General features: G+C 41.5%; 1 protein-coding gene across 11 annotated transcripts in view; it reads left to right on the top strand.

The window, feature by feature from the left end:
* Positions 1 to 24,882, top strand: part of TNRC6B (trinucleotide repeat containing adaptor 6B) — a 127,690-nt gene that overhangs the window by 32,097 nt on the left and 70,711 nt on the right. For 10 of the 11 annotated variants that reach the window (XM_042889465.1, XM_042889454.1, XM_042889464.1 and 7 more), the window contains exon 4: positions 8,389 to 8,456. In XM_042889465.1, coding sequence (XP_042745399.1) covers positions 8,389 to 8,456 — 68 coding nt within the window. Of the gene's footprint in view, positions 1 to 8,388; positions 8,457 to 23,011; positions 23,238 to 24,882 lie in introns of those variants that run through there. The other variant, XM_042889458.1, reaches the window with a different exon arrangement.

Raw genomic sequence — 24,882 nt, 5'->3', positions numbered from 1 at the left:
GCAGTCAATGATTAGTGAGGAGATACTGAACGTGATTGTGATTTATCAGCAGGGTTACATCAGTAAGCTTTCACTTCTCTTTTTACTGACAGGAAAACCAGTTAAGACTGCATAATGGTAATAACATTGAAATGCACAATCTAGATGCTGATGTGAAACCTGAAGAAATAGTGAGTAGGCTGGGAGCTGGGTCGCATCTTGTGCTGCTCTTTTGTTGTGTGTTGAGGCTGTGCTTTCCTGAGGGGAAGAAAAGGCAGAAATAGGTTCAAGTGGAAAATTCAGCAACATTGCAATGCTGTGCGATACAGCAAAAACCTGAAAGGGTCCAAAAATTCAGATAACTTCTCTGTGTGTCTTGTCTCCAGGATTTTCCTGTGCATAGTTCAGGAACACACTTTATTTTCTCACTTTAGAAAAAAGAAAGGTAAGGACTTTGGGTTATAAATTTTTTTCCCTTTAAATTTAGAAATGGCTATTTAAACTTTTTTTGTGTATTTTAATCTGTGTACTGAAATAAAGGTAGAATATCAAAAGTGCACACTGGCACTAATTTGTGCTAACTAATCTGTGCTACTCCACGCACATTTTGAGATACCAGCTCGCTGAACAGAAACTTATTCCGAAGAAAATCATTCAGGTGTTTGCAGCTAAATTGCACTGGTTTTATTTAAGGACGTTAAAGTTTAATTAAACAATTTTATCTGTTGCTAACAAGTAAAATTTACCCTTAGTTCAATTTTTCTAAAATGCTTATATTAAGTCAGGCAGAACGGTGACTCAGCTCTCCTTTCAGCTGTGGTAGTGATTACATTTCTGCTAGACCTCAAACTGTCTGATATTTCCGACAAGTCCTTCTAGCAGCTTGGCATTTATAGTTTCCACAACTGCTAACAACAGTGACTGGTGACTAATTGCTTGGATTGTAACGATTAGGTTGTGAAATTCTAATAAAAGCAAGTATTAGCGAGACAAAAGAAATGCTGATGGCATGTTTACTGTAGTTCTGTTGCTACTGAGGGGTAGGAAGGTGTACTGCTCTTAAAGCAGTAGTCGTGGTGAAACACCAAATCTATCAGTCTTAAGCTGGACCTGCAACAGGCTGTGCTAAATTAAGTTTAAGCATGGGAAGTAAATCGCTGCAGTCTGCAGGCAGCAGCTTTTGACCTTGACTGTTCCTCGGTGAAGGAAGTGTAGTGACAAGCTAGATAAGGCTTTCGGTTCATGCGTTGGAGATGCTAATAAATGAAAACTGTGTTGAGACTTTGTCTCATGTTCACTCAGGCAGCTGGTTACTGTCTTGTTGTTGTAAGGTAAAATTAAGAAGAAAAAAAAAAAAAAGATCTGTTGAATGGGAAAAGGTAGTGATAGTAACTTTCTGGTGAAGCTGCATTAGTGCGTTTCTGTGACTGGTGCAGGGGGGAAAAAAAACCCAAACACTGCTTAAAATGAAGTGTAGGATTGCTTACAAGGGTTTGTCCTATGCCTGAGAAAGTATTTGGTTTCTCTTATTCGCAGTTCAATTTTGTAGGGCTGGGATGTTTAATGGAGATGTTGAATTCTGGTAGGAACGTGCAGTTTCTGACATCGGTGTTCAGGACAGATGAGGGTTTTGCCATGGAAATTTCCTAATCCTTCAAAATATGTCAAACAGGACTTTATCTGGGAACTCCAGACTAGGTACACTTCCTAATCACATCCATTAGGGTTTCATTGAAAGTATTTTTAGAAAGAGTATTATAAAACTGTGGTAACAGCTGTTGGACTTCTGGAGAGGAAAAAGAAGTACTGATTTGTTATGTCTAAGACAATTTTGGTATACCTCATTTTTTAGAAACCAAGTATTGAAGTGTCTAATTGTGAATATCTTTGGAAGTGTATATAAAACTGTCTTTTTGTATTTAGATCACTCAATATATAAGCTTTTATAGAAAATTGAATGTTCAGATGCTTGGAAAGAAAGATTAAAATAATAGAATACAGAATTTGACAACTTGCAGTTCCTCTTTTAATAAAAGCAGGTTTTCTATCAACTTCCCTCCTCTGCTGTTTAAGGGTCTATTTCTGGCTCCTGCTTCCAGCTGCCAGAATGTTGAAGCCTTCACCATCTCTTGCCAGGAGAATCAGGTGCAGAGTGCGCTTTCTTTGATTCTTGGAACCTGTGGCTCCCTCTGCAGTCCTTTCAAGAAACTAAAGTGCCTCAGACCTTTGGCCATTCCAGCTTTTCTTCCTTTGGCAGAAAGGCAATTGGTAAAATAGCGTTCTCTTACCTCCACCTTCCAGTCTATTTCTGTGTATTCAGGAAAACTGTTTTTTGTCTGTTTGTATCGAGGCTTAAATGATGCCTTTGTTTACAGACCCACTTAACTGCACACATTATGTAGCTGAAACAGTAGGGAATTTGGGCTTTTGCTTCCTTAAAAAGAATAGAAGAGTGCTGGACATGATACTGTGATAAGAGGATGAAGAGAGGTTGAGAGACTGTTTGGGGGAAGAACGTCCATAAGCATTTTGTAGAGAACTGTGTCTGGAGGAGAAAAAGAATAATTTTTCCACTTTTTTGCTGTTGACTGCTGTTGCTCTGTTCGGTTCATCCTCTGGTAGCCACTTAATCAAAGCTTTAAACATTATGCCCTTATCCTTTCTGCATTGTCAGTGGGAAAATAAGTCCTAAATATTTTGGTTTTTATGTACTTGTTTGATTTGAAAAGTTCAAAAACTCCAATGAATCAATTAGTAAGGCCGTAAGAACAAATTTTAGAAAATATAAATAACATCCATGGAATTTTCCTTGGGTGGTTTGTTCATTAATTTTGTTTTCAGAGGCATCGCTCTAAATTAAGGTAGACTACCCAGTAAAATACTTTTGATGTTCCAATGTCAAGCAAAGCTGGGTATGGATTATTCCATATTTTATAAGCTTATTCTAGACTTCTTAGGACACCAAATAAACTGCATAGCTTTTTCTGACAAAAAGCCCAGTGCCCCTCACCTCAGTAATTCCAGTTTGAAAGTGAAAAATACAGATCACTGACTGTAAAATGATATTGTATGCAGGCAAACGAGTCATAGAATGGTTTGGGTTAGAAGGGTCCTTTAAGATCATCCAGTTCCAACCCCTGCTATAGATAGGGACACCTCTCTAGACCAGGTTGCTGAAAGCCCCATCCAGCCTGGCCTTAAATGATTGCAGGGAGGGGGCATCCACAACCTCGCTGGGCAACCTGTTCTAGTGTCTAACAGTAAAGAATTTTGTTCTAATACCTAGTCTAAATCTGCCCTCTTCCAGTTTAAAGCCATTTCCCCCCATCCTGTTGCTACCTGTCCTTATAAAAGTTCCTCCCCAACTTTCCTGTAGGCCCTATTCAGGTACTGAAAGGCTGCGATGAGTTCCCCCCAGAGCCTTCTCTTATCCAGGCTGAAGTGCCCCAGCCCTCTCAGCCTGTCCTCTTAGGGGAGGTGCTCCAACCCTCTGATCATCTTCGTGGCCCTCCTCTGGACCCACTCCAATAGCTCCATGTCCAGTTCTGAAGCCCCCAACTCAAGAAGGACGGAGTACTCCAGGTGGGGAACATGAGAAAAGAGTAGAGGGGCAGTCACCTCCCTCTACCTGCTGGTCACACTTCTCTTGATGCAACCCAAGATACAGTTGGCCTTCTGGGCTACAAGTGCACATGGCCAGCTCACGTTGATTCTTTCATCAACTGGCACTCCCAAGTCCTTTTCCTCAGGGCTGCTCTCAAGACGTTCTCTGCCCAACCTGTAACTGTGCTTGGGATTACCCCAACCCAGGGGCAGGACCTTGCACTTGGCCTTGCTGAACTTCATGAGGTTGGCGTGGGCCCACCTCTCAAGCCTGTTTGTATCCCTCTGGATAGCATCCCTTCCCTTCAGTGTTTCAACTGCACCACAGCCTGGTGTTGGCTGCAAACTTGCTGAGGGTCCCACTGTCCAAGTTGTCTACAAAGGTTAAATAACACTGGTTCCAGCACTGTTCCCTGAGGAACACCTCTCATCTATGGGCTTCTCTTGGACACTGAGCTGTTGACCACAACTCTCTGAGCATGAGCATCCAGCCAATTCTTTATCCAGAAAATGGTCCATCCATCAAATCTATTTTTCTCCAATTTGGTGACCAGGATGTCACGCAAGACGGTGTCAAATGCTTTGCACAAGTCCAGGTAGATGAAGTCATTGCTCTTTTATCTGCAGATGCTTTACAGAATCACAGAATGGCCAGGGTTGGAAGGGACCTCGAGGATCCTGAATCTCCAACCCCCTGCCACATGCAGGGCCACCAACCTCCCCATTCAATACTAGCCCAGGCTGCCCAGGGCCCCTTCCAACCTGGCCTTTAACTCCATCATAAAAGGCCACCCAGTTTATCAGGCCTGACTTGCTCTTGGTGAAGCAGGTTCAAGAAGCAGTCAGGTTCCATGAAAAGAGGCTAAGCTGGATCAGACCTATGGAATAGCCTGATGCATAGAATCACAGAATGGTTTTCGTTGAAAGGAACCTTTAGAGATTATCTAGTTCTACAGCCTTGCTGTGGGCAGGGACACTTTTCACTAAATCACATTTCTCAGAGCCCTGTCCCTTTCTTTCACTGTACAAAGATGATCTTGTCAGAAACAGAAGAGCTCGGACTGTTTATGTTTTGTCATCCTCCAGTACACAAATAAATCTTCATATTTATATGGACAGGTAAAAATGTACAGTCAACAAGGACTTCAAAAATTCAGTGTTGCAAGTTATGTTTGTACAACAACAAATTGCTTATTAATTACTATAGGTTACAAATGACTATATCCTTTTATGTTGCTTCTGTGAGAATGTTTTGTTTAAATTGGAGTGAAGAAGTGCTGTTTATTACAACACTGTCAAACTGTGTCTGCATTGGTCATACGTTGCTTTGTGTTAATGCAGATCTGGGCTTTATTCACATACAATCTTTCCTCTGACTCAGACATTACTTTGTCCAGAGCTCTTGTTCTTAGAGTTGTTTGAACCTGCGCTCCTTGTTTCACCCACCATTCCCCACTGCGGTGAGCCTGGCTCCTTGCTGACCTCCTTGTAGGCAGGCACCCCAAAACCATCTCCAAGCTGAACAAGCTCAGAGCCCTCAGTCTTTCCTCGCAGGACAGGTGCTGTAGGACCAAGCATCTCAGCGATCTCTACTGTAAAAGCCAGCCAGCCCACTTTGTGGGAATGTTTTCTTCTGGGGCCCCAGAGTTGGTGCATTGTTCAGATATGGTCTGTTGAGCACTGAGTAGAGGGAATAATCAATTCCCTCATCTACTGGCAAGGCTTGTATTAATACAGCCTGGGGTATGGTTGGCCTTTCCAGCCTGGGCACGCTGCTGGCTAATGATGTGTTTGCTGCCTGCCAAGACCTTTTCCACAGAGCTGCTTCCTAGCCTGTCATTCTTCAGCTGTTGTCCTTGCCAGGGTCTCTCAGGTGTGCTGTTTGCAGCTGTCCTGTCTGAATTTACTGCTCCTGTTGCTCTGTTTCTCCAGGCTGCCCCTCTGAATGGCAGCCCTGCCCCTGAGCCGTGTTGACTGAGCCTGACCACCTCAGAGTTGACCACGTTGGCCCTTCAAGTCACTGGTAAAGATGTGAAGATCATTCCTAGGACAGACCTCTGCAGCATGCCACCTTTTGCCAGCCTCTAGATAGCCTATCTCCAACTGTGCTCCTCTGACCACCCAACTGTGTTTTTAACAGTCATCCATTCTATCAGTTTTCCAGTTCCCTGGTATTCAATTTCTTAAAGTTCCCATGTCCTCTTCTAGTGTCCTGAGGCGTTTCATTGTTAGCTTTTTTTTTGTTAGCTACCAATTAATCTTTATTTCATGCATTCAACAATTCCTATGTTCATGACTACTTCCTTGCTCTGTGATTTTCTTGGTGAAGTTCTTGTAAGATTTTGCCATTGCCTTTCTTTAGGAAGCCTAGCGCTAGCCTTTTTTTTTAATAATGCAGATTATTTCAGATAATTCTACCTAGTGTCTGAAGTAAAGCTACTGATTCACATTCAAAGTAGATTTGGGTTTTTGTTTTTTTTTTCAATTGCTTTAAAACAGGTTGGATCTGGACCTACAAGAATGTTGTCTGTAGCCCAGGTGATTTGTAGTTCTTAATTATTTGCCTGCTCTTCTCTTTGAAATGGTAATTTTGATAGATATGCGTGCTAGATAAAAATGTTCTCAAATAGCTCTGCTAGCAGCATAATTTACTTTACATTTGTAGTAAAGCAGCAGTTTTATTGGCAATACTTTGGCAATTGCCTTGTTTTGATGGTGATCTAATGTTCGAGTTCTCATTCAGATTTCTTCTTTATGATCTAATAAGTTCACATCCCATTCTAAATTTCTGTTGGTTTTAAAGGCTTTCTATTTTTATGCCTAAATTTTTACAAATTCTTCTTTTCTACAGCTTGGTTCAACTGAATTTCTATTTTGTGTGGAAGCCTTCTCAGTTTGGCGTTAGACGTTGCATATCTCATTCTCTTTTACTCCCAAACATTACATTTCATCCTTCCTCCTGGCATTGCCCACAAACCATTCCCTTGCTTACTGTTCATGTGAACTGTACTCATTTCACACCAAGAGGCGTTAATCAACTCAGCTGAACATAGAATATGCTAAACAGAGTAATTCATGTGAGAATACCTCCTGATTTCAGGTTGTATAAGAGTAACTTACCAACCACTTTACCCTGCAGAACCATCCTGTTTTGGTGTGCACAAATCTGTTATCCCACCTTTTTTACTTTTAAATTTGCAACAGTTCAACTGGTGGAATACCTTTCACATGACAGTTTGAGAGCAGATGTTAGAATTCTTGAGAAGCAAGAGTAGGCTGAGGTACAGCTGGATTTGAATGTGTTTGTTGTGGTGGGAATATGTGCGTAAAAGTGCAAGTTGTTCACTAAATTGTTTGCAAGTTGTTTGCACGTTTCTTTTTTGCTTTCAAGCTATGCTTTAAAACAAAATTACTGTTTTGACTCCGGGTTGCATAGAAAAGTGTTTACAAATGTGAAACTACCTTATGCTTACTTGATCGGCTGTCTTCTGGATGTTGTTACTAGCATATTGTTCTCAGTTCAGTTGGTTTAGGACTGTGTTTGTGCAGGGGAAAAATGTAATTTCTGTTATCCTTGTTAGATGATACTGTGCAGATAATGGGTTTTTTGTCAGCACTGTTCACTTGTCAATGTGATCAAGACAGAAATGAGTAGAAGTTGTCTCTTCTTAGGGAAGGGGCAATAGGGAAAGGCTAGGGTAGTGGCTGTTGGTTGACTTGTGGGTTTTTGTGTGTGTGTGTGTGTGTGTGTGTGTGTTTGTTGATGTTTTTATCCTTAAAGGAGTAACTAAATTATGTTATCTTTACAGACAGAATAGTGCCCTCCTTTCCTTTCCATTCCTAGTGTAACGTAGTGGCTCATGGATTCGTGTGTGATCAGGATTTATTTGCTTTATTTCCGTACAGCTTGTTGAACACTGCACTGTGGCTGCTTGCTGACTTCATATAAAGTAGAGCACTGCTAACCATGCCTGGATGTTTCTATAAAATACTAAGTGCATGCGTCAAATTTCTGTAGAAAGAGAAGAATATTGTGCTATCTTTGCAAGAGCTTCTGGCTGAATGAAGTAATTAAATGAAGCGTGCATAATTAATGAACAAATACAATGCAATTCATCTTTCTCGATGAAGAAATTACTGAAAATGTGGGCTAAAATTGTATTTAAAGAGCAAACAATTAAACAGAAAACTTCCTTAGTGCCCTTGGAATCTTTTATCATGTGAGCCAAAGGAAATGCCTACCTTATGTTGTCATTGGAACAGCATTTATTTGAGGTTCCTTCAGGCCTCTGTTTTTACCCTGCTAACTAAGCTAGATATGTGCAGTGAAAGTCTTTTTTGTATAAAAATGTATTTTTACAACAAGTAGTCTGTTTTTACAGCAGTTTCTATCTGTAGTTAATTAGTTTTTTTACAAGAAAAAGCAAACTTTGTTGAGAGATCGTGTTTAGACAAATGTGGGTTTGTTTTGCTTTTTTTTAATTCTTACATTATACACGAGAAGCAACAGAAGCCCTCCTTACTCAGAATAATGAAGGGTGTCTGTAAAATGCTTGATAAGTCTTCTGCTGTAGCCATTAAATTGTTCTTCTTCCCTTGCAAGATTTTCTGAGAGTTGTGCAAGCAAATGATACCATAGCAATGGGGATGGAGATGAACGTGTGTTGCTAAGAAACTACGTGGTCTGTTCTGGACCAGTTGCTCTGATAAAGTGGCTGCCTTAAGTTGTTGCATATGGACAAGAGCCACTTTAGGTGATGTGCGTTTTGCTCCACCAATTCTGACCTGCAATGCTTGCCTTTGCAGATGGAACATGAGGATTTTGTAATGGAGGGGCATGGCAAGACTCCACCTCCTGGTGAAGAAAACAAACAGTGAGTCACGCGTTTATTTAAAAAGGGCCTTACCATCGTAGTAAATGGTGTGAAGCACTCTTGTCTAAATGTGCTCAGAGCATTGGTTGCTTGTTTGATGCTCGCCCTTTTGGTTCTTTAAATGCGGGTATTTAACAGTGGACAGTGGCTGAAAAAAAAAAAGAATCAGGATGTTGACTTGCCTTAAATTTAAAAGCATAGAAATATGCTTTGTGATTTTAGAAGGTAAATCAGAATTTGTTGTGTAAGAGAATCATTCTGGAAGCTTAGTGCTCAGGTAGTAAATTCCACTTTTTATTTTTAAAGTGAAAATTTGTACATTAAACATTCATATATTTCTTCTTTGGAGAAATAATTTGAAATATGCTAGAACCAGGACCTCTCTCTTGTTGTGCAAATGGTAGAGTGGTTGTCTTTGAAATACTTAATTCACTAAAGTGTGCCGTATTAAAGGAACTGAAATGGTAAACAAAATGGTTTTTTAAGGATAGACAATTTAAGATCCCAGTACTTAGCAGTTTAAGGAAAAAAGCTCAACGGGAGGAAAAAATGACAGATTTCTATTTGCAAAACACATGGAGAAAATGGTGTTTCCAGTGACTTCAGACTGAAAGCCGGTAGCAGAAGAGCAGAGCTTGGCCCTAAACGTGTATTGCAGTAATGGCTGTATTCTGTATTCTTTCCTTCGGCTATACAGTGGTAATTTCATGTTGGTATCACAACTAAATGTTTTCCCTGACGTACCTTTTGGAACAAGCAAGATTATCTCTAGGAAATCCACCACACAAAGCTTTCATCAACAGCCCCCGCTCCCAGTGCGCCCAGTCGGATGTCACCTCATGAACAGGAATTCTGTTGTCTCTTTCTTCAGCTGTATACTTGTTGCAGAAAGGTTGGGATTTGTCTCAAGTTGAAGGTCTTCCTTACCTTTCAGAGCAGCTACTGACTGAGTTGACTGCCTCTGCAACAGTGAGAAAATCTTTCTGAGGTAGCCAAGATGAGCTTGGGGAAGTTCTAGTGCTGAGCATGCACATTCTTTCCATCATGGAAGCGAGCCAAACTTCTCAAAGTAATTGCTGCTATTTCTTTCTATTCAGACTGCCCAACTTACTGTGGTACCAAGAGATACAAAGCTTATTGAAGTAGAAAAGTAGAAACTTTCAGAAAGTTCCAGAAAGAAATGAGTGCAGGAATAACATTTAAAGAGCAGGAGTTCCATTTCTGCTCTTGTGAATTACTTATTTAGTTAGACAATAGTACGTGTTGTTATAGTGAGTATAGGAGAGATGTTGTATTGGATTTATTCTAGCCTTTTGTTTGCTGTCTTATTTTAGGTGCAAGTGGAAGCTGTGGTTATTTTACAGTTGACCTGATTTCTAATTAGAGCTTTCCCAAGTGCCTTACAATCCCTCTATTCTCCAAAACTATACTTACTGGAAAGGGAATGACATCACTGATAGACAGGAGTGATTTTTTTTTTTTCTCTAACTAATAAATTTATGTTTTTGTGTATGAAATAGCAAGATGATAGAAGTCTTAAAGTGCAGTTTCAGTGATATAGCTAAGAGATGGAAGTAATTTTGTGTAGTTGTAGCATAATGCTAGCAATATTATGTTGTGGGTATTGCTCTTAAATTTAAACTGATCGCTTGAATCTTTTTCTGAGAACAATCTCAAATTTTCATCTACCTGACAAAAGTTGCCTGCGGAGATGGAACTTAGTGCTTGTAAGTGACATTGATCTGGCATCCAGGATAAGTGGATGAATGTCACACAAAGGTCCAGTAATTTATATCTTTAATTTACTCCAGAACGACTGTGTTCAGAGCTTCTTGAACAGATCTCAAAAGGAGGAGAGGAGTGAAATACTTTAAGTATTAGTTGAGCATCCTGGAGTGGCTCTCCACAGAAGGGCTTTTAGGGCATCTGAAAATGAGGAAAAGTTGAGATCTGGTACTTTTTAATTTAGAGATTAGAAGGTTTGGAGTCAGGCAAACTTTTCTGTGTGTATAGAGAGATACTTCATGGGAATGCAGACATTTGTCTGTGCTGGAAGCAGTGAATGCAACCTCAAATACAGAAAGTTGCACTCAAAACTGAAAAAGAAAGGAAAAAGAATCCCAAACACTATGGCAGTAGTCAAGCAATGGAATAGGCTGCCCAGAGAAGTTGTGCTGCAAGATACTAAAAACCCAGCTGGATGCAACCATAAGCAACCTGCTGTAGTTAGCCCTACTTTGAGTAAAGGATGGGATTAATCATCTCCAGAGATACTTTCCATCCTAAAAGTTTCTGTAGTTCTCCATGTTTGTATATTCAGTGGTGTCTTTCTGCTTGGTTCGAATTCAAATCAGAGCTTATTAGTGAGAAGAAATAGATCATAAGTTTGAATGTGAGTTAGATCTTTGCTACAAGCATAGATATGCTAGATGAAGACTCGTCTTTCCAGCTGTTCATCAGATTTCAGAGTTTACTCCTTCTACAGCTGTGCAGATGGAATTTTTATTTTGAGTGCTTTTAATTTGCTTTCCTGAAAAGTTGAGCACATTAATTGAATTGCCTTTCATCTGGGTAGCTCTACTGACATTATATTCAGAAGATACAGTTTCAGCAACTGACCTGTGAGGGAATTAACTTGCATCAGTGTGCTCGAGGAGTCAGCAAGTGTTAACCTTAGGCAAACCCAGATATTTTTTTAATATTTAACTGCATTCCAATGGATTCAAATAAGATTTGAATTGGCAATGAAAAAAACAGAAATAAAAAGACACTTCTGAGAAATGTTCAATGTAAGCAGTAGTTTTCAACTAGCTGTGGTTTAGTTTGAAATTTCCTTTGCAAAATTACAGCTGTATAGTGGGCTGCAAGGAGCTGACATCTCTGGGTGAGTTCAAGCACTTTATTTCTGAAATGCAGTAGGCTATTTCAGTGCAGTTTGATTCAGGGATAAAAACTTGACATTGCAAGAGTACCTTCTAGTATTAAAAAAAAAAAAAGAAGAAATGGCGTATTATCACTCTTTGCTATATTGAATGTTCTTGTATTTGCTGTATTGAAGTACAAAGACCAGGTAACACTATTTCACAGAGCAAATTCTCAGTTACAAAATGCTATTTTTCAACATACCACCGTTAGCTGTGTGTTTTTGCTAGCAGTGAACAAGAGCCTGTATGCCATGCTCATAAAAATCTGCACCAGCAGAGATGACCTGCTGTTTCACAGCTGCCATGACGGCGTAACTGCTGTCTGCCATGCAGTCCTCCTTTCCTTGGCCTGAATGGGTAGAAGTCAGAAGGCACCAAATCCAGACTATAAGGGAGGTATGGTAGGATGGTCCAGCCAAGATTGGCAGTGTGCTCCATGGTCTTCAAGCTGGTTATGGGGCCTGCTGTTGTCTTCTTTTCTGACCATACTATGCAAGGTTGCGCTTTCCTGCTTACAGTGGTCAGAGTTTATAGTTTCTTCAGATTCCAGGAAATTCAGAAGGACCACCCCTGTTGTATCCTAAAAGAAAGTGCACACTTGTATCCTAAAAGAAAGTACACACCCTCTGAGGTCTGCATCTGGAACTATTCTTCCATGGGAAATTCATGGGTTGTTTTGACTCCTGCTCATAGTGGTGATACCATGTCTTGTCACTGGTAATGATGTGCTCTGGAAAGCTGTCACCTTCAGCCTTGTATTGGTTCAATAGGTCCTGAGAAACTTGCATACAAATGTCCTTTCTGTTCCTGTGTGAGCCTTTGTGAGACCTATCTGGTGCAAATCTTGCAGTATTTGAACATTGCCATCACCGTTCCCAGAGCACCGAAGTCAATATTCAGCTCTGTACACCATTCTCTGGTAATAATCCACTGATTTGCACTTACGAGCTGATTGAGAGGCTCTTCATTTCGTGGTGTAACAGCTGTTCATGGACATCCAGAATGTGGCTTGTCTTTCACATGGCCATCACCACTGCTGAAACACATCACCTGCTGCCTTACTGTGCTTATGTCCACTCTTTGGTCTCCATCAACATTCAGCAAGTGTCAATGAATACTGGTGGGTGTAATTTTTTCCACACAGAGGAATTCAGTGACGCACCTTTGCTTCATCTGCACTTCCGTGTCAGACACCAATTGGTCAGACTGTTCCTCTGCAGCCCTATGTCACGTGGCAGCAAAAAGGAGTGGAATATTGGTGAAAAGGCCACATCACCATCATCCATCTCTGATGTCACAGGGCAACATAATAAAATAGGAGGTATTACTTTTGGAGCAGCCTTCATAGATTATATACAGGGCTTTTGGACTAGCTATTTACAACATGAATATAACTCATTTAGATTGGAGCCAACTTTCATGTAACACTATTCATTCAAAATCCTTAGTAGAAGTGAAATCTGGAACGGGCAGTACCATCTCCAGTCCTGTGAAAGGTGTGCAGTTTCTGCACAGTGCCACTGTTTTATGACTGTGGCTGTGCTGCAGGGAGGGCTGCTGCTAATGCTGAAATCCATGCTTCCATGAGTCTACATGGGCTGTTGAGGCTGGAAACAGCTGCCTTGAAGTGTGCTTCTCCTCAGGCATGGGAGCAGTTGACTTCTCAAAAAATTTGTTGACAGCAACAAATTGCGCCAGCAAAAACATTTTGAGGATCATACTTGGAATTTCAAAATAACCTCCAAATCCTAATTCAGATTATCAACTCAATTTTGTGTATGTAATTTGTGTGTCACCTCAACTTCTCTTGAAATTCATGGCAAACAGTGCCCTTCCTTGGAAACATCAACAGTTATGTTTAGAAGTAAAGCTCATAGCTGATGTTTCTGCATGTGGAATATGCTCATAAAGTAAACGTAGCCTAAACCTGTGCCCCCCTTTCCCCTTCCCTCCCTAAAACATCCTTTGACATCCCAACATGCCACTGCTGTGATGTGTGCTATGTAGGTAGCAACCAAACAGTGCTGCAGTTCTCTCAACATGCGTCAGTTTAGTAATAATTCAGGCTAGCTCTTGTATTGGCATCCGAGTAGGAGACTTCTGCCTTTGACTTTTTTATTGCTTATTTTACTTCATTCGCAATTTGGAAGGACATGGAAGGGCAGGAGACCACGGGACAAAAGCTCAGGGTGAAAACTGAATACAGTTGATCTAACTGAAGCTCAGGAATACTTTCATCAGCTTCACATTATAGAAGTCCTTTTTCACTCCTTGCGATGGAGTGGCAGGACAAGTTTGCATCTCTACCTGTGTGTGTAGGGAGGAGAGCCTGAGGCTCGAAAAAACAATGCCCTTTGTTGTGCAATTGAGTGGGCAGCAGGGGATGAGACAGCAGTGAATTCTGGAGCTGTAGAGCAGCTATGTTTTACTTGTAAGACCGGCAAGTCAATAATGTTGAAAAAGCTGGCAAGCATAGTGAAGTATTTTAAGTGCCAAAGGATTCATCAATTCTGTTCCACATTTTATTAGTTTAATGTTCTGATTTTTTTCATCTTTTTGTACCTAAAATTAGAGGTATTCATCCCCAAGAAAACTCTTGTCTGAATATTCTGTGCAAAAATCATTTAAATTAAGTATTTACTTCTGCAAGCTAGCCTTAAAAATGTTTGAAAATGTTTTCGGATATCATTTAATGTTTTCAAGATACCTTGTTTCACCTACTCACTCATTTTTCTTTCAAATCTCCTACTAGGAGGTAGCAAAACATTTAGCATAGCATGTTTTATTTTGTCATGAAGAGATACCAGCTTTCCATGTACCTCATCTATAACCTCCACCATTAGCATAGTGTCATTCTGCAAGCATTTTCTGAGTATGTGGAAAATTGGAAGCTACATGACTGAGGAAAAAGAAACAATTGAGATCTGGACAGAAAAATGTTAAATCCAAAGGTAAAGTTTCCATTTAGTATTCACATGTGTTTATCCTGCACTGCTGCTAGCAATGAGAGAGGAAAAGATTTGTGGACAGTATGCATTCTACATTTGAACTGTATGATGCTGCTTTTCCTGGGATTTCATAGCGCTTTCTTCCAGATGTCTTCTGGTAAGAACAGCCTGGTTTGTTGTTTTTTCCAAGATCTGTATTTGCCCTGCGTAGGAAGCACACAAAACCTGCTTCTGAACTTACAAAAAGTCTCTTGGTCAGACAAGACTGCATGTGTAGTCTTTCCAAAAGAAGAAAAAAGTGCATTTCTGTTCCAATTTTCTGATTTCTAAGTATGGTATCACAGATTTCCCAGTCAATATCACATTGACACCAACAACACTATTGATTTCTCTAATCTTCAGTTCTAGTTGTTATTTCGAGCAAAAAGAAGGGGAATTGTATTCTGATTTACCACCATCTTAAACAGCCGATTGTACTTTGAAGCAGAGAGCATTGCTGTACTGACCGAATTCCTAAAATCCCACAGCCTCTTTATTCAGACATCACCTCCACCCCCTGTTCTCTCGTCCTTTCTAAGGACTACCTACGGGACGCCCCATTAACACGAAGTTCATTGTTCAGGCAGTCTTTCTGGTTTGGTTGCAGTGGCTGTTGCCCCTCCCTCTCCTAAGCAGACACTTCTCAGAAAGCTGCCCGAGGTAACTGCCTTCTGATGCATCATTTATATGGATGGCTGGAAATTGCTCTCTTTTCAGCTGTACATTGCTCTGAGATAGGAACTGATGAGTGGCATCTTGCACAAGAGTGAGATAAGTTGCTTCCAGGTTGATCTGTGATCCTTCTTTGTTTCAGTCTCCAGCTAAAACGTCTCAGTAGGTTTGGCTTTTTTTTCTTATTCTTAAACCGCTCTTCTCAGACAACTGCTTGTGATGTACAAACTTGAAGCGTATGATGTCTGTGTTAAATGTCACATGGAAAAACATCCAAAAATAATTGCTAAACGCTCCATTTGTGATTTCTCTCCTACCTTTATATGGAAGACCATTTACTATGAAGTAGCTTGCTTGAGATGGGTAAGAAAAATGGTTTAAAGAAACTTGAGGACAATTTGATTTCTTGCTCATTCTCCCTACCACTGTTCCTCTTAATGTAACTGTCATAAAGAATAATAAAAATAAAACATATCCTGTAAGTGTTTAGACAAGGAAATCCCTGGAATGCATGCATAGAAGTTCATTAAACAAAACCGGTATTTTCCATTAGTAAATTGAATGTATTATTTCTGGTTAGTGTAATTTAACACTTTCTGAAAAAGAAGATACTGTCTTCTAAATTGTTTGTAAAATAGAAGCGGGGGGGTGGAAGGAATTCTGCCTTTCAGTTCCCTGTTGATGCACTGACTTATTTTATTTCATTGTTTATAGTTTGTTGTTGAACTGAACTACATGAAAGTAATAAGGCAAAAGTCTTTCTGCTTGTGGAGGCATTTATTGCTGAGGAAAAAGTGGCTTAGTATGTAAACAAGCACTGGTTTTAGCTAAAAAATTGGTGATCAGGCAAGTTGCTTGGCTTGACGCTTTCAAATCGGTGGTAAAGATGTAAAACGTGAACATTACCTCACATGATTGCATTTGACTTTATTAATGACAACTTACTGGAAATGGTCTTGGTTTAAAAAGAATGAAATAATTATTCTTTTCAGTAGGAAAATAATTTTATGTTCGTAAAATAAAAGTTGGAATAATTCTATATTCATTCTTTAAAATGTAGTATAACCTGCTACAAATGCTGAATACTCAAATAATAGCAACAGACTTCAGTAATTTTCCTTGCTGTTCTTTAAGCATCGAGAATAATTCTGAGCTCTGTCTCTATGTTCTGTGTATCACTGGCATGATAGCTGTTCATGACTATGTAATTGTGTAGTTGGCAAAAAAGATGAGGTAGCTACACCAAGCTGCTGCCACTCATTTTCAATGAAGAGTTCACATCCTGGCCTCTTAGAGCAAGCCATTGGCATTGTAAATGTTTGTGAATTACAGTCCTGAAACATACTTTCACACTGGATGATTGGATCTTCTGTATTTTTGTATCTACACCCAGATGAATGACTGAATATTCATTTCAAGCATATGGAGAGAGGAAAAAAAAAAAAAAGGCTAATGGGTCTGTGTTACATTAGACTTTTGTATTCTCCTGTTGTTTCCTGTGGTCAGCAAATAGAAAATTTAGTGACTGCCCACTGTACTTCACAGATGATAAGCAGGATAAAAAAAATATAAACAGTCTTTGCATGAACTTGGTTGCAAGTTGCTGAACCTATGTAGACCGTTCAGGAAGTGACCATCCACTATTGTAAAATGCAGTGCTCCTCATAGGAGTAACATAGATGTAGAAGATAGGGTCTCACTATACAAATAAAAGTACTGTTCCCCGTGGTCAAGATGGTGTGAACTGAAAACTTGTTTACAGAGGTGTTTTGGAACTCTTCAACTGCATCACACCGCTGTCGTGCTGTGATCTGCTGAGCTGGTATGATTTTTCTTGCTCCTACCTTGATAGATTTGCTGAACTCTTTGCACTTAATCAACTTGGTCATGTTTAGGGCTCATGCTAGTTTGCATTGGGTTGGTGCATGTATCTGAGTATTTGACAGCAGTAAAGCTTGTAGGGTTTTCTTCAGAGGTAGCCAGCTGTTACTGCTGACATCTCAAACCAGAGGGCTGTACGTGAAGGCAGGAAAGGTATTCAGCTTGCTTGGAAAGATCAGTTTGCAGATTTTTACTGAAATAAATAATTCTTTTCACTAGAAAAATGAATCAGATTGAGGAAAGCTTTTCCTATAGTAATCCCCTGAGTATGCATTTGTTTTGAATTATTATGAATATTTTTAAAAAATATACTCTTTTCTTATCGTATTGTGGTTCCTTTAATGCGAACAAAGGAAAATGGGTTGGTGCCAGTTCGAACCAAGATGCCAGAAATTCCTTTGCTCAGAGGTTTCCGGGCCAGTGACTGAACTCCCCACACAAAAACTCAAAACAAGTCGGAACAATTCATGGAGAAGTACTGATCTGTCTCACCATAAGTAAAAAAAGTCTCTACAAAACTCAAAGTGTAGCACACCTTCCTTATAGGTATAGAAGGAAAAAAAGGAGCAGAAGATCTGGAGTAAGACTAATGCTTTCATTCCAGGAATCTTTTGTGAGACATCCCTTAAACATTTGTGAGAAATCCGCTCTGCGCTGATAGACTAGACTGAAGTGAATAGGATGTATTGAGTTTCAGTAGAGGTATGTGTAAAGGATCCATACAAAGAGGAGGTCTTGTTGTGGTGATGTGTTTATAGATGTGGAAGTTAGATTTTTCTTTAAATATTCTAACCTTAATGCTTGCTGCTGTAACATTTAAGGCTTCTGGCCTTAAACAGAGGGGAGGGAAGCGTTTAACCAGTGAGTTTATTGCTGCTTTTGAGGTGCACACTAACAGCTATTGTTGATGGAAGGTCAGTTGAATCAATCCTCTAACTGGCATGGTAATTCCCATGTTGTAAACAACAATTAGAAAGCAACAGCTTGCTGTGTATATGGGCATAGTGATAGTCTATAGTATTTCCCTGAACATCTGTTCATACTGGGGAAAAAGAAAGTATCATCTTTTCACTAGCGTAGATAGAATTGGATAAAACTGATAAACTTTTAATATTTCACAGATATCTTGACAGTCTATATGATTTCAGAAACTGAGGGTGAGCTAAACCTCAGCTAACCCATTAGCTGAGGTTTACAATCTCCAAAATTGAGGAGCTGCCAAGATGACAGTACAGGAGCAGGTTAATGAATTGCTAAAGTCTCAGAATGCTCATCTGTGCAGGTGTCCTTGTGCTTTGTGGTAGTGGAGAGTATTAGCAAGGATACGTGTGTAAGTGATTCCTGCAACCTCCAAAAAAACCCAGTTGGCATTTGGAAGAGACTTGACGGAAGATTTTGAGAGCTTGTTTTGTTTCCTGACGTTAAGTCTCATGTGATTTGCAGTTTGCTTGCTGTGTATGTAGCTTTCCAAGTAAGTTTGGAGTCTCTTGTCTAGTTTTGCTCAAGGGAGCAGGAGGAGAAAGAAACGACAATATATTTACTATTACCAGTATGGTAAACATCAGTGATTGCCTAGAAAAGAGATGGAAGTTAATTTCCTGCTAAAAGGAGGGCTTCAGAACAAAGCAAGAGATTGTATTTTCTGGCTGTCTGTTGATAGCTCATCACTGTCATCATAATACGTGTTTTGAGATTAAGTGCAGCAGATGCTATCTTTTGCCTGGGTTGGGGGTGCTGCAGGAGGTGCGGAACAATTATGGGAAGAGTCTGCATAGACTCGTGTAATGCTGGGGCCTTGGCATCAAAGAAGTGGATGAGCAGGAAGCTGGGATTAGCGTGGTGGAGATTCAGCCATGTGTGACAGAGACTGGTAGGAAATGAGTTTTTACTTCCATTGTTCACGGAACAACTTTGTTAAAAGGAAGATAGAAGGCTTTATGCTTCTGCACTTTGGAAAGGGCATTTGAGGAGATTGAACAAGTGGAGGCATAGCGATGGATTATTCATAGGCTGAACAGCAAGGGAAAGTATTGTGGCAGATTAAGGAAAAATTAGGTGGAAAAGTGGGTGTTTGCAAAATTCTCTGAATGAAGTTTTCCTTGTAAGTTATCCTTCTGTGAACACTTCATTAATGTATAGATTCAAAACTTTGTCTTGGCCTTGAAGTAATGAATAGCTCTTAGACATAATGTGCTGTGAACTTTTTGGGTCTTTCACTCTTCTTTTGTCCCTGCCAAGAAAAGAGATCTGACTTCTACTGTGGTTCCAAACCACTGCTGCAATGTAAACTCTGCATACTAAAGTTGGTTACTGCGTTCCTAAAGTGTGTTGGTAAGTGCCTTTGTGTATGGGATGCAACAAGCAGTTGTAAACTTCTCAGAAACTGTGCAAGCTTTTCCTACATTGGTCACTTAGTCACGGTATTTTTCTACATAAAAAGAAGCTGCATTATACTTTGGCTACTATTGTTTATAAAAAAAAAAAAAAAAAAGTAAAACACCTGCCAACTCTATTTTCACAATTCTGCAGCATCAAATATCTCACTGCTCCCTGAAGTTGGGGGAGGAGAAGAATATATCGTTTTCCTTAGGAATGAGTATTTTGTCCTTGAAGAATGCTCGGACACTTCAAAGTCTGAACTCCTACAGAGGGGAGGCCATCTCTTGAACAATGGCTTGTATGCAATTGCTCTGAAGACTTCAAAAAGAAAAGAAAAGAAAAAAAGTTGATGGTTGATACAGCCAGATTTAACTATTGTCTTTGCTTTGAAAACTGGTAGGTATTTGGTACCTCTGTGTGGAGAAAATAATTAAAAAGTGATCTAAACTATTCGATATCCAGGACAGAGCAACTGGGAACTTGACACTGACATCTACAGAACTTACGAAGCAATATGCTTTGGAATCCTGATTTTAACCTAATGTTTTCACTTGTTCTCTTAAAATAAATAATGTGGCATATGTTAGAGCACACAAGGAATAGTTAAGAGTTGTAATTCTGTTTCTTAAATTAAGTGGTTTTCTGCTTGCTTTTTTTGTTATTAGACATACTGCAACTACGTGCATATGTATCCCTACCCTCAGAGTTGCAGTGTTTTTAACTACTTAGGAAAGACAACGTGACCTTTTTAAATCCCGTTAACTTGAGGAGGTGAACAAGCTGCAGTTGGTGCTTGTAAGTACGGTAATCCAGCTCAGTTTATCTTTGGTGACCATTCTTCCTGCCTCTGTTACCTACTTTCTGGGGTTGGTCTGGGGAAATCGAGCTGATGAGCTGCAGTAGGATGGAGGGCATGCAGGCCTCAGTTTACTTTGGACTTTGCCTATGGTACTCTAGGAAACAAATTGTGCACTAACAGCAAAGAGGAAAGTTGGTGAGAAGGCATTTGTGCTATGAGAAACTTGTTAATTCCTCAGCAGAAACCTCAAATATTATGTCCTCAGCTGACTTGACGTTTTCACTTCCATTACATCAGCTATGAAGAACTTAGTAGGGGAATAAATAAGTTTTAAGTTTGTCACCATGGGTAGTGTGGGCAATGCGGATGGCCCCATGGGATGAGTGATGTAGGATGGTAAGGGTGCAGCCTTCAGAATAAGCAAGGTCGCATCAACCTGTAGGACTTGGAGCAAAAACGAAATGGCAGCCCTGCAGACAGAGAGAGGTTTGCATAAGAGCAGAATGATGCTGACTCCTTTTAAAACAGTGTGAAGATCTGCAGATCAGCCAGGACCTGCCCTCCTTGAGGTGACCGCTAGAGAGTATAGGTGGTGTCCCAGTTCATCTGCTGGACAGTGGAGCATCCCTGTACACATCAAGTTGAGGCCAATATACTGTTTGGTACCCAAAGATCACCTAGAAGGTTTGTCTGTATCTAGAACCAAAATGCAGTTTGATGTGAATTAAAAAACCACTCAACCGCTCTCCTCCTATCTTGGCTGTAAGAGCACAGAGAATCCTTGGCTGTAAGCATTCAGCGCGCATGTCTGCTCACAGTGGGTGCTGTCCTCATAGGAGCACTGCAAAGCTTCATTCAAGTTTTTAAGATGCTTTATGATCCTCAGATAGAAGGTGCTTAGAAACGAAGTGTTTGTGATCAGGCAAGTTAGTATATAACAAGAATATAACTTTTTAACACTAGCTATTAACAGAGCTGTCGGCATCAGAAAGCTTAATGGTTAGGTTTTCAAGTGCAGTTGCCATCTGAAGGGATGTGCAGGTCTCGTATATCCTTTTTTAAATTGTTTTTTATTTTATTTTTGCCATAGTCAACTTTCTGACTGTCATGCTGCTGCTTCTCCTACCACAGTTTCGGTTTGAGGAACACTGCATTTAAGAAACAAACAAAAAAGAAGCACCTTCTCTTCTGTGCTGTGAGTAGACAAGACTTAACCAGTGAGCCAATGGGAACAGATACAGAGAGATGTGCGTAGAAGTTGCTGGCTTGGTTGAATTTTTATATTAAAAGAGGAACTTAGAAGTTGTTTCCTATGGAAACAAAACATGGGTGGTTTTCACCTCATCAGTGGAACCTCCCAGCTCTTCGTGAAGACAAACAAGGCAAGGTAAAACAGGCCCAGAGCCCGTTCATTTTTGACAGAACGGTAAATTGGGCAGTTTTATCCATCCTGCAAAATGCTCTGTAAAATAGTTTTTGTTTCCTGATTGCTTGCTTCTTCCTCTCAAAAAGTTTTCTATTTTTAAAAGCTCTCTCTACTGAACAACAAACTTCAGAGCAATGAAGGAGAACGGCTGCTCCAAAAGTAATGCCTGCTATTTTATTTTGTTGGCCCATGACATCAGAGATGGAAGTTGGTGGTACGACAGCAGGGGTTGAACCTTTCCACCAAAATTCCATTACATTTTGTTGCCGTGTGACAGAGGGCAGCAGAGGGACAATCTGACATGGAAGTGCAGATGAAGCAAAGGCGTGTCACTGCCTTCCACCATGTGGAAAAAATGGCACCCAGTGTTATTTACTGACACTTGCTGAATGTTGATGGAGACCAAACAGTGAGGCAGTGGGTGGTGAGTTTCAGCGGTGGTGGCAGCCGTGTGAAAGACAAGCCATGTGGTACCCATGAAAAGCTGTTACACCATGAAATGAAGAGTCTCTCGATCAGCTCATTTGTGCAAATCAGTGGATTATCACCAGAGAACTGTGTACAGAGCTGAATATTGGCTTCAATGTATTCAAGGTTTGAACTTGTATACTCAGGCCAGAGAAGACAACCACCTTTCTCTGACAACCCTTCTCTTGCCCTGCACACCCTCCGTCTTGACCTGACTGCCCTACCACACCCACAGCATAGTCCTAATTTGGAGCCTTCTGCCTTCAGTCTGTTCAGGCTGAGGAAAGTGGGTCTGCGTGGGGAAACGTTTCCTAGTAATGACTGTCATAGCAGCTGTGAGGCAGTGGGTCAGCTCTGCTGGTGCAGATTTAAGAGTATGGTATACAGGCTCTCATTTGTTGCTGGTGAAAATGCACAGATAATAGGTGGTATGTTGAGAAATAATGAATAGCTGAGAATTTTCTCTAGGAAAATAATGTTGTTGTGCTCTTTGTATTTGTTCTAATTTTCAAGGAAGTAAATAGGAGGCATTACTTTCAGAACAACGTATGTACTTAACTTGATAGTAGCAACTGAGCACTGATTGCTTGAGGACTTCCCGGCACCATCAGCTCCTGAACGGAGCTTCCATGCCTTGAGAACAAGGAGCTGCCGTACCACAGTGAGCTTGAGAAGATTTCTATGTCCCAGTAGCACAACTTGGTTTTGGGGGGAAGTGAAATTACCCGTAGCTTAGTGCGTGCTCCCGTCCGCAGCGTGCCCACACACACGTAGCACGTGCGGCTGCAGCGCTTGATGCAGTTTTTCAGAAGGCAGCAACAGCGGAGCGTTTCCCGAGCCGCCGTCAGCCGCCTCCCCGGTCGAGGCTCCAGCGCGGGGCCGACTCACGCACGCGTTAGCTGTCGGGCGCGCTGTGTGCGCGGCCCCTTTAAGGCGGAGCGGGGTCGGGCCCCGCCGCATGATTGACAGGTCGGCGGCATCACGTGACCGGGCTCTATTTGAAGGTCACAAAAAGCTGCTTCCTTTAGAGAGAGGGAGAGCGAGGGAGGGAGCGGGAGAGCGAGCGAGCGAGGGAGGGAGCTCACGCCAAAATGGCCGACGGAGTCTCTGCTGGCTTCTGAACATTTGAAATAGAAAAAAAAACAAACGCGAAATCGTTTCGGGATTTTTTTTTTTTTGTTTCATTTCCATTTCTACCTTGTATGCCTCAACTCGCTGGATTTAAGCACTGCTGCACTTTATGAGGTTAGTGGCGCCCTTATATTTTATTACTACGATGATTTTTAAAAAAATTTTTATTATTTTTTTTTTTAATTACCCATTCGTCGGTTTTAAAGAGCCCGACCCGGCCGTGCCCGGCGCTGCTCCGCGGGTGTCTCGGGGCGGTGCGGGGCTCCGGCAGCGCCCGCGGAGCGCTTCGGAAAGATGGCTCTGTGCGAGTGCGGCTTTGGGGGCGATTCGTCACGTAAAGCACCTGGGCGGATGGCTGCGGCTCCTCCGCCTTCCCCGAGCCGCCCGGCTACCGGGTCGTACAGAAAATCTCGTTCTATTTAAATGGAGGCTCCCGAAACAGCCGTTTCTTCCCCGCAGCACCCAGAGCTCTTCAGTCTGCTGCAAAAATTTGCATACACGGAGTCGGGTTTGCATTCTTCCTGCCGCCGGCTCCGGCGGGGACGGATGGGGAAACGCTCGCCGCACGCCTGCCCTCCTCGGCAGGGGACGCGGGGAGAAGCGCCGCGGCGTGTGCTGTCCTATCGGGGCTCGGCGCGGCCCCGGGCTGCCCTGCCGTCCATTCCCTCCCTTCCTCTCCCCTCCCCCGCGGCGGGTGAAGCGCGGTGCTGAGCGGAGCGGCGCTGCCCGGCGGCTCCAGGGCCCCCTCCGCGGGCTCCGAGCGGGGCGGGCGCGCTGGCGGCTGCAGGGCGCTGCTGATGTCTGCCGCTCTTCGGAGTGTAAGCGTTCCATGTTCTGTTGGTAAATACAGGGGAAAAGCGGCGTTTTCTCGCCTTCCCCCCGCCCGCTCTCGTACTAGCGATTTAAAGGCAAGTTATTTTTGCATCTCCCTCCAGAAGCGAGCAGAAAATTAAAGGGAAATAGCTGAAGCTCGCTGTGCACAGGCACCTCCCCCTGCATTGTAGGAGTGTGATGTAATGCTCCTTCTGCGAGGTTAAATGAAAAAATCTCTCGGTGGCGGTGCGCGTTCTTCATCTTCTCCTGGTAGGTCCTCTAGTGCTTTTTGCATTGGATGTTGAAGCAGCAAACGATGATGATAATAAAAGAATCTGTTCTCAGATTTTCTGTGTGCATCGATTGTGATTGGCAGGTCAACTTTATAGATCCACAAGATGGATTGTTTAACGTTTCTTTGTGGCCTTATATCCGCACGGCTGAATCCAAATGGTGGAAACACATTTGTCTTCATTGTAGTCTCGTAGTATAGATCAGATTTCCCCCTCCTCCTTGGCTAGAAGATATTTTAAATAATCCTACAGTGTATCAGTTTTTTTTCTTGGAAATTAAAAGGTGTTTTCTTTTCAATTAAGGTGAGCCTATTGAAAAGAACACTCAAATTTTGGCCTTAAAAAGTTTAGAGGTAACATATTACCTAGTTCCTATATAAGATAACGTGCTTTCTTCCTGTTTAGGATTAATGATCTTAATGGAATCTACTCTCACGTTGGTAGCTTGTAGCTGAGTGGGAGAATGCTGTAGACACCCTGTGTCTTTGGCCTGGTGCAGCCTGGTGGCTGAACCTGCTTTTGTTATTCAGAGCTGCCCTGGGCTTAGTGGAGCCCTCATGTAGCCAGAACATGCTGACTGTACCTGTTGCTTGGCAAACTTCAGGTGTACGGTTCCCAAACACAATGTTACAGATAGGATTCCCAGGTTTGTC

The sequence above is a fragment of the Lagopus leucura genome, unplaced genomic scaffold, assembly GCF_019238085.1.
Source record: "Lagopus leucura isolate 7727_CA_CO unplaced genomic scaffold, USGS_WTPT01 Super-Scaffold_100159, whole genome shotgun sequence".
Lineage (NCBI taxonomy): Eukaryota > Metazoa > Chordata > Aves > Galliformes > Phasianidae > Lagopus > Lagopus leucura.
This window is presented reverse-complemented; position numbering and strand designations above follow the sequence as displayed.